The sequence below is a fragment of the Protopterus annectens genome, chromosome 10.part0 (genome assembly GCF_019279795.1).
Source record: "Protopterus annectens isolate FY-2018-M chromosome 10.part0, PAN1.0, whole genome shotgun sequence".
Classification (NCBI taxonomy): Eukaryota; Metazoa; Chordata; order Ceratodontiformes; family Protopteridae; genus Protopterus; species Protopterus annectens.
In genome coordinates, this window is record NC_056744.1 from 87,671,986 (window position 1) to 87,685,584 (window position 13,599).

General features: G+C 38.2%; 1 protein-coding gene across 1 annotated transcript in view; it reads left to right on the forward strand.

Moving 5' to 3' along the window:
* The first annotated feature begins 1,409 nt into the window (after positions 1-1,409).
* Positions 1,410-13,599, forward strand: part of CLN3 (CLN3 lysosomal/endosomal transmembrane protein, battenin) — a 310,689-nt gene continuing 298,499 nt past the window's right edge. Inside the window, exon 1 of the mRNA XM_044085059.1 lies at positions 1,410-1,551. Coding sequence (XP_043940994.1) covers positions 1,500-1,551 — 52 coding nt within the window. The 5' untranslated portion in view covers positions 1,410-1,499. The remainder of the gene's footprint in view (positions 1,552-13,599) is intronic.

A 13,599-nucleotide genomic window follows, 5' to 3' on the forward strand; every position in this document is an offset into this window, starting at 1 on the left:
TGACTAGGCATACTTAGTATACTCAAATTAGTACATTTTTTTCTGAGCATCTGTCACAAACTTTAGGAATAAAATAGCACAGAATGTTAAGAACTGTCTAAACTAATGTGTTATATAACTATGCTTGCCAATATAATAAGAATACATCTTTAAATAGTATTTTATAGTTATAAGTGGGGGCTGTCAAAAATTATGTCTCCCTTTCCAAAGTGTATACTGGCAAAATTTTGAAGTTGAGAGTATTCTTTTTTTTCAAAGATGGGAGGGTGATAAGGTTTGAGTACAAAGGGTACAGTTCAGGTTACCTGATGGGGGCAACAGTAGGAGGTGTGAGTACAAATGAAGTTTTATGTTACACCTCTGGTACAAGTAACCAAAGTTGGCATTGTTCCATTGTCTTTGCTGGTTATTGCTTTTCTTTCAGTGTGTGTTTTTCCTAGATATAGTATTCATACACATTCTTGTGTACCTGGAATGAAAGCAAATAACAGCACCCATTGAATAAAATTTAACAACCATAATAAAAATGTTTTGCCCAAAGTACACAGAAATTAATCATATTAATTCATTAAATGATCTTCTTAAGTACATTGGGGTGGGAACTCATATGAAATGTTAGCTGGTAGGAGTCTGCAGCTTGTACTAACAAATGCGGAAACACTGCTAGCTTTGTAATATACTACAACCATGCATACCTTCTTATTTTACTAAGTGAAATAGCAAAATTTACTCTTCCAGATGAATGGTTCCTCTGATCAGACCACAGTAAAACACAATTTCAGTGTGTCACAGACATTATGCATGCATCTCCCAGTGCACGTAGTCCTGAATAGAGTACATGCAGGTAATATATTACATAGTAATTTTGTCAACTTCACAAACTATCTCAGACACCCTAATGAGTGAGTTTCTATTTCGGCAAAAATAAATAAATAATGAAGTCCTTCATTTGCACTAGCTGTGGGTTTAGTTTGTCTTGTAAAAAACGCGGTTATCTGAACAGGTGGAAGCCCTTATAAAAGACGAAATTGAAATAGTTTTTCGGTATAAATTCACACGTGCTTCAGTTTACATGATTATTTCAAACGTTCTCTTAAGTCTGGTTTTAAGATTTTTCCTGTTTAAATCAGATTGATATTACTACTTCAGACTGCGTAGCGTACAACACCTCGATGTTGGTTTAGGAAATTGCTAGCTATCTTGGGGTTAATAGCGGCTGTACAAGATTGATATCTATACATGGTTTGGCAATACCTATTTACATGGTGCTGTTTCTGGGTTTAGAGACGTTAATGAAACATAAACACATGCACGTTATTTATTTATCAGCTATTACTTAACAACGGTCCCGGAACATTTCCTGTGGCAGTCGCATTTCCCCACTCTAGACGGACACAATAAGAGTAACTATGATCCATCAGCTGACTTATGAGTTGTCATCTGATCTGCCGCCTCCGTAAAACTGAAAGTCTAACTTCCTCGTAGGTTTTAATACTGGAATGGAGAGTAGTGTACGGGCTCGTGGGACTGTGCCTTCGGGCTGGGACTCCGGTATTCAACGTTTTCTTTGTTTGCTGTTGTTTTGTTTTCAGTGAATTAGATGTGCGAGTGTTGTATATCAATTATTTCGTGTTTTGTTGATTGTTGGTCTTGTATTACTTCTGCTTCTTGGCATAGGTCTCAACCAACCAGGGACAAACCTCAGCAGAATCAGGGGCACTTTTAAAACATTAGTACTATTAACTTGAGACATTGGCAAAATAACAGACTGCGAAGTAATAAACATTTTCTGAAGTAAAATAAATCTGTAATTGTCATTACTTATTAAGTATAATTTACCACAATTTCTCCAAAAGTCATCAGTTTTAGGAGGGATTAATAGGGACAGAGCTAAAATTTAAGTCAAAATCAGGGACATTTTGAGAGGCATGCTTCTGGGATAGTCAAACCCCATGCCTTTTACAGTTTAAGTTTGCAAGGATCGGCAGTATAGGGTTACTACCTGTCCCACTTTGCGAGAGACAGTCCCTCTTTGGGCAGTTGTGTCCTGCTAAAAAAGTGTAAAAATGGGAATTGTCCTGAGATTTTAGGACAAAATTATTTCCTTTATTTTATGCAATAGTTGCATAAAACATTTATTCTGTATCGGAAACACCTAAATGTTATAAGAAACAGAATAAGCAACTAAAATGCTACAAGAATAACCTTTTATTTAGGCAAAAAAGGGAAGTTCTGTCCTTTGTACTGGCCGTGGGTATGTTTTGGCCTGCAAAATCTGATGTTTGTACCAAAAATGTCCCACTTTGGGCATTTAAAAAGGTGGCAACCCTACGGCAGTATCCGGAGCATACTTATCAACTGTCCCAGATTTGACTGAACTTTTACCTCTGTCCTTCTTAATCCTTCCTAAAACTGGTGACATTTGAAGAAAGAAGGTTGAATTACACTTAATAAATAATGACAATATTTAGAGTTACAGACTTAATTCAGAAAATGTACATTCATTCACCTTCTCTTATTCTGTCATTGTCTCAACTTAATAGTGCTAGATATTTTAAAAATAACCTCAATTGTCCTTGATTATTTTTGGACTTATCCCTGATTGAGCGTTATGATCAGGGATCCTGCTTCTTTTTTTGAGCAATCATAACTTTTATTTTAAGTGTAGAAAATGTTTGAATTATTGAATGTGTTTAGTAAACAAAGTACTTGTTAATAAAGGCATACCAGTTAAAAATGATAGTGGACATGGTTCTAATGCGACTGCAGAGGATATTTGTTAGCTTTGGTAGAGACTGCATTGTTTTATTATAACACTACATGTCGGGTTAGGATTCCTATACAGATACTGCTGAAGTAACTCCACTGCAGAAAGTAGTGGCATTAAGTTTATTGAAAAAGGAATTGTTCAACAGATGTACATGATTTCCCCACAGTCCATATGTTGTTGTTATTTAGCATGAGTTGCAAAGCTCCTTATTTGCAAGGGCTTCTTAGAATTCCAAGTGTTTGCTACCAAAATGAGTGAGCACGTATGCAAGAATGATGCCCTCAGACAGTTGTTTACAGTACCCTGACTTAAACTGGAAAATTTTGTAAATTGGTAGACATCAGTAACACTTTATCATGTCATCTGTTTCCTTGTTCTTCTCCTTTTCTGTCCTGTTTACTTTTCTTGCTGAAAGTTGTTCTGGTATTTGCTTGCATTTATGATGCAAGAATCCAGTTTGTTAGTGTTGTCACAGATATGGGACTGTGAAGTAAGTGGTGTACAGTGTCAATACAGTCCTTCGTACTCGTTTTCTCTCTACTCTAAGGTTAGGTAATCAGTGTGGTTGAAAAAAAGTAAGGATTTTGTAAGAATATGTATTCTTTTATTCATTTCTTTAATTAGCTTAGCCCACTGGACAGAACTGCCCTTTCCGCGGTTTCCCCAGGAGCATTGTCTGGTTAAGTGATTTGCTCAGAGTAAAACAGTATGCAAATGGAGGTGAAAGGACTCGAACCATGTACCCTGATTTACAGGAAGAAGCTCATTAACAGCTTGGAGCCTGGATTCTTTATGCTGCCAGACCTTCACATACATGACCTGGATTCTTTATGCTGCCAGACCTTCACATACATGACCTGGATTCTTTATGCTGCCAGACCTTCACATACATGACTGTTAAAAAAAAAAAAAAAAAAAAAAATGGGCCAAGTACTGGAGGAGGTTGTCATAGCTCTCAATTTCTGAGGCTGACACTCAGAATTTTTATGTAGATCCTAAGATCTCTGGACTTTATGATGTGTATGAGCATGTTGTTTCATGTGGCCAGACTCTACCAGTCATTTACTTTGTTATTACTTATTCCATGCTTTTTCACTAATGTGGTACCAAAAACAGACAGTTACTGATAGATGAAAATATTAAAAGGTGGCTGTAATCCAGAAAGGAAATGCTCAAGTCACCCATATAACATTTTTATGTATTTAATTGAAATATTCTATAAAGTCTGACTTTATCATCACTTTTGCAAGAAAAAATATTTTGTTTTATGATCAGTGTGCTGTTGCCATCAAAGACTTCTTATTGTATTAAGCATCTTGTGGTCAAATTACAGATTTTGGAACCTGGATCAGCAGATAACTTTGTTTACATGGGTCAGTTGTAATAAAAAGTGGAAATGAAATGGGAAGGGAGTTGCAAGGGGCTATCTGAAGCAAACAGAGAGATTACAGTCATGTTAGTCTTTGTTAGCATAATGTTATGTTCATATATTTGTGTGTAATGTCTCACTACAGGACTACTCTGAGTGACATCTGTAGCTAGAAGCTTATCTCTGTCACACTGGTGAGATAGGAGTAGTTCATAAGTGGAAAACAAAAATGATGCAATATCTGCTTGAACTATATGAAGGCATTTTAGGAAAATAATTAGAGCATAAGCATCTGCTTTAAATGTTTTATGTATCTATTAATAGAACAGTGTTAAGGAGCATATGTATTACACAGGCAGTTCTGAAAATGTGGAATAACCTTCCCAAAAAAATAGAAGTCTGAGAATCTTGAATATTCAAATATCGGCTTCATGTCTGGATAGGTAACAAAGTATATAATCCTTGTCTTAAGGAACCAGTGCACAAATATGACCTTGTGGTCTAAAACACTGGATTTATTGACTTATGATTTTGTGATACATCTGACATTCTGTAATGCAGATACTGAAACCAGTGTATATAAAAACATTTCTTAGCAAATGTACTGCACATTTACTGTCTTCTGTAAGTGTCTGGGTCAGAGTGTTATTTGTTTCATTTCAGGTTATACATGCTTTATTCATTTTAGTATAAGTGACTAATTACAATACTGAGCTTAACTCCATTCCTAGTGGGACCCTGACTTCATATTGTTGAAGCTGCTTTTACAGGCATTTAGTTGCATACAATACTACCTGTTGTTGGAGAAGATTAAAGTGTATTTCAGCATGTTACTGGAGGCTGAATGGAAGTCTCCTGAAATATTGTCTTGCCTAGGGTCATAGGAGGTTACTAGGCAATTTGCCGTAGGGCCTTTATAAGCCTAGCTATGTTATACCCTTGTTCCCTTATTGACCAGGTTGTATGGTCTATATCTACAGCACAAGTCTATAATCAGCACCGACTGCCCATATCCAGGAGGAACATAAGTGACACCCCCTGGGTAAATTTATGGTTTCCCATCCAGTTGTCTGTTACGTTTAAATAGGGGCATTGAGAAGCTCTCTTTTACATGAATTGAGAGTTTGTTCCAGAGGAGTGGCAATCTCTGGGAGACATATCTGTCTGTCCAGCATAGCTTGTTAATATCGCAGGCTAGGTTAAGATCCCTACGGCGAGTGAATCTTTTTCCATTTGACTTGCAGATGTGCAACATTTCCTTTAGTGCAGGATCCAAGATTGCTGTGTAGGCCAGGCTCAAGTCACCTCTCAGCAGCCTGTAAGATACAGAGTACAGTGGCAGGGCCTTCAGTCTGTCCATCTAGGTAATGTGTTAAAGACCCTGAGTTTTCTTGGTGAGAAACCGCTGAGGTCTCACCAGCTGCTGCTGGTGTTTGGTGAGGTACATACAGAAGGGAGTGTTGTACTCTATTAGTGGTCTGATGAGGGATGAGTACAGGGGAATTATAACATCCTTAGCTCTGGATGCGATGCCCTTGCTTATGAGATGTGCAACGCAGAAGGCCTTCCCTACCACTGTCGACACATGGTGATCAAAGTGAAGGTTGCTGTCAACCTGTGTTCCCAAATCTCTTACCACAGGGTTTGAGCTAAGAGGGTTACTGTTAATATTGTAATTTGCAGAGACTTCCCTCTTGCCAAAAGGGATAACGCATTTTTTTTTTTTTTATTTAGTTTAAGTCTGTGACTTTGGCAGCAATAATTTATGTGTGTAAGCTGTTTTTGTAGTATGTCAAGATTGTTAGGGGACTCTATGACTGCACCCAGTTGGCAGTCATCGGCAAATTCAGTAAGCCACAGGCCAACTATTTTTGCCTGGACTTCTGAGAAATAGATTCCAAACAGTAGGGGGGCCCAGCACAGATCCTTGTGGTACATCACTGGTAACTGGTCTGCTGGTAGAGGTGGAATCCCTAACTTTGAATGTATGCGTTCTGGTAGGGGTGGAATCCCCAACTTTGTGTGTATGAATTCCGTCTGTGAGCAAGTTGGCTACCCATTTAGTGACATATGGGTTAATTCCCAGTTGGGTGAGTTTCTCAGTGATGCCTGAGTGGGGGGATTGTGTCAAAAGCCTTGTCTAAGTCAAGATATGCTGCATGTACTGTTTTGCCTTCATCTAGGGCTTTGTTGACATTCTCAAGGAAGTCCACCAGGTTTAATAAGCATGATCTACCCTTAACAAAGCCAAATTGCATTGGGTCAAGAGTTTAAAGGTCATCTACGTCTTTGTTTGTTTATAAGGTCCATGATGATTCTCTGCGTAGTTCCTATGGTTGGTTGATAGAGACCCCCTTTCTTGTTTTAGGCCATTTAGTAGGCAGCCAGGGATGTTATTGGATCCCAAAGAGGCTGTATTTTTGGCCATGGAGAGTGCTGTTATGACCTGCTATTTAGAGATGCTAGGTAGAGGACTGCTGATAGGTATGCTTTGGGGTATGTTGGTGGGGACCGGGGTCGGGGGGTCATGTTTGCTCCATATCTGTCTCTTAGCATGTTTGTGATCTGTCTGCTGTTGTGGCTGAAAAGGGTCTTCAGACCAGTTCACTTACCCCATTAAACTGTTTAAATATAGAGCATGATAATATGAAATATGCAGACTTTTCAAGAGCATCTGTGAGCCCTAAATGTAGGGCTTCTTTCAAAAAGAGATACAGTATGCTTGAACAGAACAGTTTGGTATGCTCTCCTTCTTATTCTAATAATGTTTTCCAAGAGACTCTAAAACTGTTTTTTTCCTTTAATGTTTCTGACTTGTTTACTTATGCTGCCAAGAATGTAGGTAAGCAAATGTTTTAACCTTGAGCAGTTCAACAATCTGCCACATTGTTTTCTATTCGGTTGGAGCTGCTAATTTTGATGTAAAGCATATTGTTAACAAAACATAAATGATTATCCCATCTTTGTAGAACATAGCATCTACTGGCCAATTTAGATGTGTAAGAACTGGAATGAATGTCTTTATCTTTTAGTTACTTGGTGCTGTACTGGACAAGTGCCAGATATCTCAGTTTCTCCTTTATGTGCCAAGTCTTTTTATACATTTCAGAAAAAAACTTTACTCGTTAGAGCTTTAGTAAAGGTGGCTTTTATTATGTAATAGCACCATACAGTGACAGTAGATACAGTACTCCAACAAGATCCAAATGGTATTCCAACAAGATCCAAACAACACTTAATTGTCTCAAATAACAATGCTGATGAACTGAAGCAAATGGTAGCTAAAGATTACTCAAGACTTCTGTAGCACTGAAGAATGAATTGTACTGTGCTTGTAACTCTTTGAACTCAGAATCGTTTCTTTTGTAAAGGCAAAGTTCAGACAAACTGCACTGTTTTCTATAGTTTCTGAACTTTCACTGACTTCTGAATTTCTGAACTGCTGGACATTTGAACTGAATCTAGTATTCGCTCTTCTGAGTATGTCAAATCATTTCTGTATATTTAAATTTCTGCATCTTTAAAATGACTTCTGTACTCAATTTCTTGAGTATCCAAACTGAGCTTATTCTGTCTAGAAAGTATCTCTCATAATACTAAACCTTGTAAGTTTTCTAAAAGTTCTACATGCCTCTTTAACCTTGGTTCCCAAGACTTGTGCCATCTAAACGAGTTCTGTTTTTGTAAAAAAAAAATGTTCCTTACACTCTTACCACGTCTCATTGCATTGACCTGAAGGTTATTTCACTGAGCTCTTTTGTATCCTTCAATGAAACATTACTTTCTCTTGAAACTGCATTTACTGAAACTGTATGTAAAATGTGAAACCTAAGATGAAGAAATAGGCCTGCTTTAATATGGCTGCATTTCTAGCCCTGTGCAAAGAGAATACTGTATGTATGTAGAAGTTATTCTAGAAAAACTATATTTTTGTCAAGGCTATTTTTACAAGATGCCAGAACGGAGAAGTCTATTTCCTCTTCAGAGTCAACTAGGACAAAGATGGAGTGGTTATGTACTGTGCACTCCGATAATATCCTGAATCTTCAGTGGGATGTGAAAGAAGTGAAGAACAACCTCTGCAGAGCAAGTTAAGATGGAGGATTTGGAAGTCTGTTTAGTGGACCTTGAGGACAGAGCCCAATGTAAAAAAATTGCATTTTATCGGGTCACCTGAGAAGATAGAAGGTAATGATTGTGCAAAGCTTATGTTGCAGCTGTGAGAGCAATGGACAGGCTTTCTGGCTGCAGCCATTACTACAGAGAGAACAGGAGGACTATTCTTACTAGCATCTGCTAGGCTTGAAGGACAAGGCCAACATTTTATTAAACACCTTTATTGGATTAACACTTGTGACATAGGCAATTTTACATTTATATAAAAGTAATCAAACTGTATTAAGTTCACATTTACAAACATTATACTTCACATATATTGCTGTGTATCCTATAACCTAAGCAAAAGTACATAAATTATTCAGTTCCTGACCTTTCTTTTTTTAATTAAACAAGAAATTTCTTTATTAAATTATCACTTATGATCATATGTTTTATATAAATGAAAACAAACCATACCAACACAATCCTAGTTGCAAGCATTTTATAACACAAACCATACTGAAACACTCCCAGTTGCAAACATTATACATCACTTAGTCTACCCAATCATTTCCAGTCAGACATTACATAGCTAATTCAAGTCCTGCCTTCTTTTAAACCTCAACCCTTCCCTGAATGTATTGTTCCCACAATTTCCATTTTTTCTTGTGTAATTTGCTCCTACCCTTTTCTAAAGATCCAATTCCAGTTGTTTTATCTCTGTTACTGTATTCAACACTTCTAGTACCATTGGTTTAGATTTTGATTTCCATTTTCTAGTAATTGTTTTTTGGCAGCCACCATAATTAGACTCAGCAAGGCCTTACTGTGTGTAGGCAATTCCAATTCTGTATCTTAGCTTAGAAAAATCATTTCCCTTGTTACGCCAATCTGTCCAGCCAGCATCTCTGACAGAGTAGTCTGCAGGGAATCCTTAAAGTCTGCCAACCCATTGCACTCCCAGAAAATATGTTCCCAATTACCTTGTTCTTCCCCATCATGCCTCCAACATTTGCTGTCTACCTGAGAAAAATTTTTCTAGAGTGTACTCTGGGTATAAAATATCCATGTAAACATTTCCAAGCAAAAATCCTAAATCTTCTAGATTTTGTTGCATATTTGGGAGGCACATATATTAGTTTGTGAATTGCTTATCCAATCTGTCCTCCCAATCCTTTTTAACCTCCTCTGATGGATTGATAGAGTTATCCTGCAATTTTTTATATGCTATACTAATTATTCCTTTTTAATGGCCGTTTCTGTTCTAGATTCTACTAAAAACTCTACCAGTGCTGGTCTTTTGTTTAGCCCCCCCACCCCCACCCCACACACACACACACACACACACACACATTTCTTTGTCTGTGCCTATACTCTGCCTTTATTAAGGAAAGCAATCTCTAACCTGCAATCCAGACACATTCTTGGCATCTTTCCATTGTATTACCTTTCCCTGTGTAGTTATTTTCTCCCAGTACCTTGGTTCATTTGCCAGTTTTCTGCAGAAAATTCCAGCCCCTGCTGACTGTTTTCTGTATCCCTAATTGCAGTCATCCCTATGGGCAGAATATCTTTCTCCATTCCCATGTTGGCTTAGTTTTTAGAATACTTTCTGCTACTTTGTGGATATAACATTCTGTATGATTATTGCTGTTCACCTTAAAGGTTTGCATCCAAAATCCCAGTCTTTCCTTGTTTCTTAAGCTTCCACCCTAATTCATCATCATCCATTTCCACTTTGAATTGTAGTTTTCTGCTTGTGCTATGTATAGGAATCTTAACCGTGTTGCTCTGAAATTCCCCTTCAAATTAGGTAATCCCAATCTGCTCTGTTCTTTTGGAGGAATCATTTTATCCCACTTGACTTTTGCCATCTTCCCCTCCCAGATGAAGTCCTTTAGCTCTTCAGTAATTGGTATGCACAACTTTTCCTCTGGTTGATAAAAAATGTGCCCAACCTGTGTACAAGACTACAGGGACTAAAATATTTTAAATACTTGTACCTTACCATCCTCATCCATATTCTCAGTTTTTGTATTATCTTTTTAGTCTCTTCCCACATATCGTTAGCTGCCACACCAGAATCATTTCAATCCATACTCCTACATACTTCATTTTATCATGTCCCCATAAATATGGATACTGCTGAACCAATTAGTATGTGGGCACATAATTTACTGCTATTGCCTTAGTTTAGCTTCATTAATGTTGTATCCCAAAACGATTTGAAACTGTCTTAAAATGTTCCACAACACTGTAATGTCCCTTTCTGGTTTTGTCAAGTATGAAATATCATCTGCAAACAGATCCAGCTTTTGACTACCATATCAATTATATCCTTGAATTTCTGAGTCCCTTATTTTCTTTCTCGGTGGTTCTCAAACGTAATGCAAATAACAAAGGAGAAAAGGGACACCCCTGTTTGGTTTCTCTAAGACCCACCAACAGTAATAGCATTTTCTTACATTCTACTTTCCTCTTGATTGTTATCAAGTTTGGTATCACTTTTGCCATTCTTTTAGCCATTGTAGACATAAACACTTTATAATCATGGTTTAGTATTGAAATGGGCCTGTATGAATCTGGATTTGATGGATCTTTACCCTCTTTAGGTATCACAGTTACCACTGCTTTCTTCCAGGATGTTGGTACTTCTTGTCCTCTTAAAATACTGTTAAAAACTTCAAGATCTGCATCAGTGATTTTCCCTCCTAGCTTCCAAACTTCCGCAGGAATATCGTGTTCCTAGGTACTTTCCTGTAGATTGGTTATCCGTCACCATTTTTATCTCATCTTCTGCAATCCTAACTGTTAGTAATTGAGCCTCATCTACCTCTAACATTGGCAGATTTAATTCTTCCATAAACGTTTACATTTGTATCTTTTGTTGATTTCCATATTTCTCTGCTTTATAGGATCTCTTGTTACTTTCCTTGTTATAGGCTCCCTAAGCTTGATAATAGCCCTTTCTGCTTTCTCTTACCTGAATCATTGTGCTAAAAGTTTTTGTGCTATAGAATTATTGTAGAAAAACATTATATTAAAAAAAAAAAAAAAAAAACAGTTGCTTAACGGCAGTCTTTCTAAACTCATGCATATTATCGCGCTCGTCCCTTATTTTCTGTTTAGCGTTCTGCAATTCCTCCTCTTGTGGTTCTGTGAGATTCCCCATATTCTGCGATACTTTAACATTTGTCAGTCTCTCTAAATAATTCTTGTGACTTCTTAATATCTCCCTTTCTTTTATTTCCACCCTATTTTTAAACTCTACCTTAATTTTATCTCACTCCCTAGCTATATTTTCAGAAGAAATTTCTATCTTTTCTAACAGCCCCTGAATAATCTCCAATACCCATTCCTTAAATTCTTCTCTTTTCAGCAGAGTGGAAAGCACCAGTGTCTCATTTTTATTTTATTACCCAGTGTTTTTTAGGTTATTACTGACGCATGATCTGGAATAGTTATTGGGTTTGTATGAAGATCTTCAGTTAAATACACATGTTCCTGTGAAATGTAACTTCTGTCTAGCACAGCCCAGTTTTTATATCTTGGGGAATAATATGTAAATTCACTCCAAGCTCCTAGTAATGAATTTACATCTTCCATGCCAAATATTTTCATCAGCTTCTTCAAAAATATACCCTCTTTTATTATACATTCCCCTCAGAGTCCTCAGAAACGTTATCACTGCTGCAAATCAACTTCCAGTCCCCACCTGTAAGTAATATTTCTTGTTGAAAATGGATTATTTCTCCCAGAATTTTCTTAAGCTCCATTTATAGTAGTTTAGGTGGAATATAATTGCATGCCAGTCTTGCCAGTAGCCCCTTTAGTACTACAAATCTACCAATATTATCTTTTTCTTATCCTCGTCTGTCACTGTTAGAGCTCCTCTTGCAATTAATATAAGCACTCCTCTTTTCCTTTGTCCCAGGTATTCCACCGAATAACCACCCTGAAAACCTTTATTTATCAAATTCACATAGGTATGTACTAGGCCAATGACCCTGGAGCCTTTACAAGCCTAGCCTATAGAAGTGCCCTGGCATCGAGCCACCCAACGTTAGTTCCCTGTGCCTCTATCAAGTAGAGCCACTGGAGTGATCTCTGGGGTGTACTTTCTATGACCCATCCACTCATCAAGATTTCTCTTGAAGAGGGACAGCGAGGTGCTTTGTTTGACATGTATGGAAAGTCTCTTCCAGAGCATGGGCAGTCTCTGGGTGAGGAGCCTGTTCCTCCAGCATGTTCTGTTGATTGTGGTAATGAGGTTGAGGTCTCTGGAGCGTGTGGTGCATAGGGATTGGGATTTCTTTAGATGTAGCTTTTCTAACAGAGCTGGGTCAGACATGGCTTTGTAAGTCAAGCAGAGTTTGCCTTTAAGTAGGTGATATGAGAATGAGAATAGCTGGAGTCTTTTGAGTCTGTCTGTGTAGGACGTGTGTGTAATGCTTTGTGAGGTACTTCTGTGGCCTCTCCACCTGTTGCAGGTGTCTAGTGAGGTACATGCCAAATGGGGCTTTATACTCTATGATTGGTCTAATGAGGGAAGAGTAGAGAGAGATGATGATTTCTCTCTTCCTGGATGCAAAACCCTTGGTAATGAGATGTGCCACATAGAAGGACTTTCTGACCACAGTGGAAATGAAGGAGAGGTTGCTGTCAACTTATGTCCCCAGATCTCTTATAATGCCTTCAGTGTACAGTGGGCTCCCATCGATGTGATAGTTAGTGAGAACTGACTTTTTTACCAAAGGGGATGACAACTCATTTCTGGCGTTAAGCTTAAGGCTGTGTTTTTCTGTAGGATGCCTGCATCACTTGGGGAGTTAACAATGGCTCCTAGGTTGCAGTCGTCTGCAGACTTTTTCAGCCAGGGTCCCTTTGTGTTGGCCTGGACCTCTGAGAAGTAGATGCCGAACATGAGTGGACGAAGGACCGATTCCTGTGGGACTCCACTCATGACTGGTCAGTAGTCTGACTTGGAGTTCGCTACTTTCACACTGTGTGTTCTATCTGTGATCCAGTTTGCAACCTACCTAGTGATATAGGGATTGATGCCTAGTTTGGTTAGTTTATCAATAATTCCCGAGTGAGGAATGGTATCAAAGGCCCTGGGCAGATCAAGGTAGGCTGTATGCACTGCCTTACCTTCATCCACAGCCCTGGTGACTGACTCAAAGAAGTCAGCCAGGTTGAGCAGGCATGATCTCCCGTTCACAAAGCCAAACTGTGTGGGGTCCAGAGCTTGGAGATTTCCTATATCTTTGTTAATCAGATCCATGATGATGCGCTCCATAGCTTTACATGTCAGACTTGTCAGGCTAATGGGGTGATAATTCCCAGGGTCTGTAATCACTCC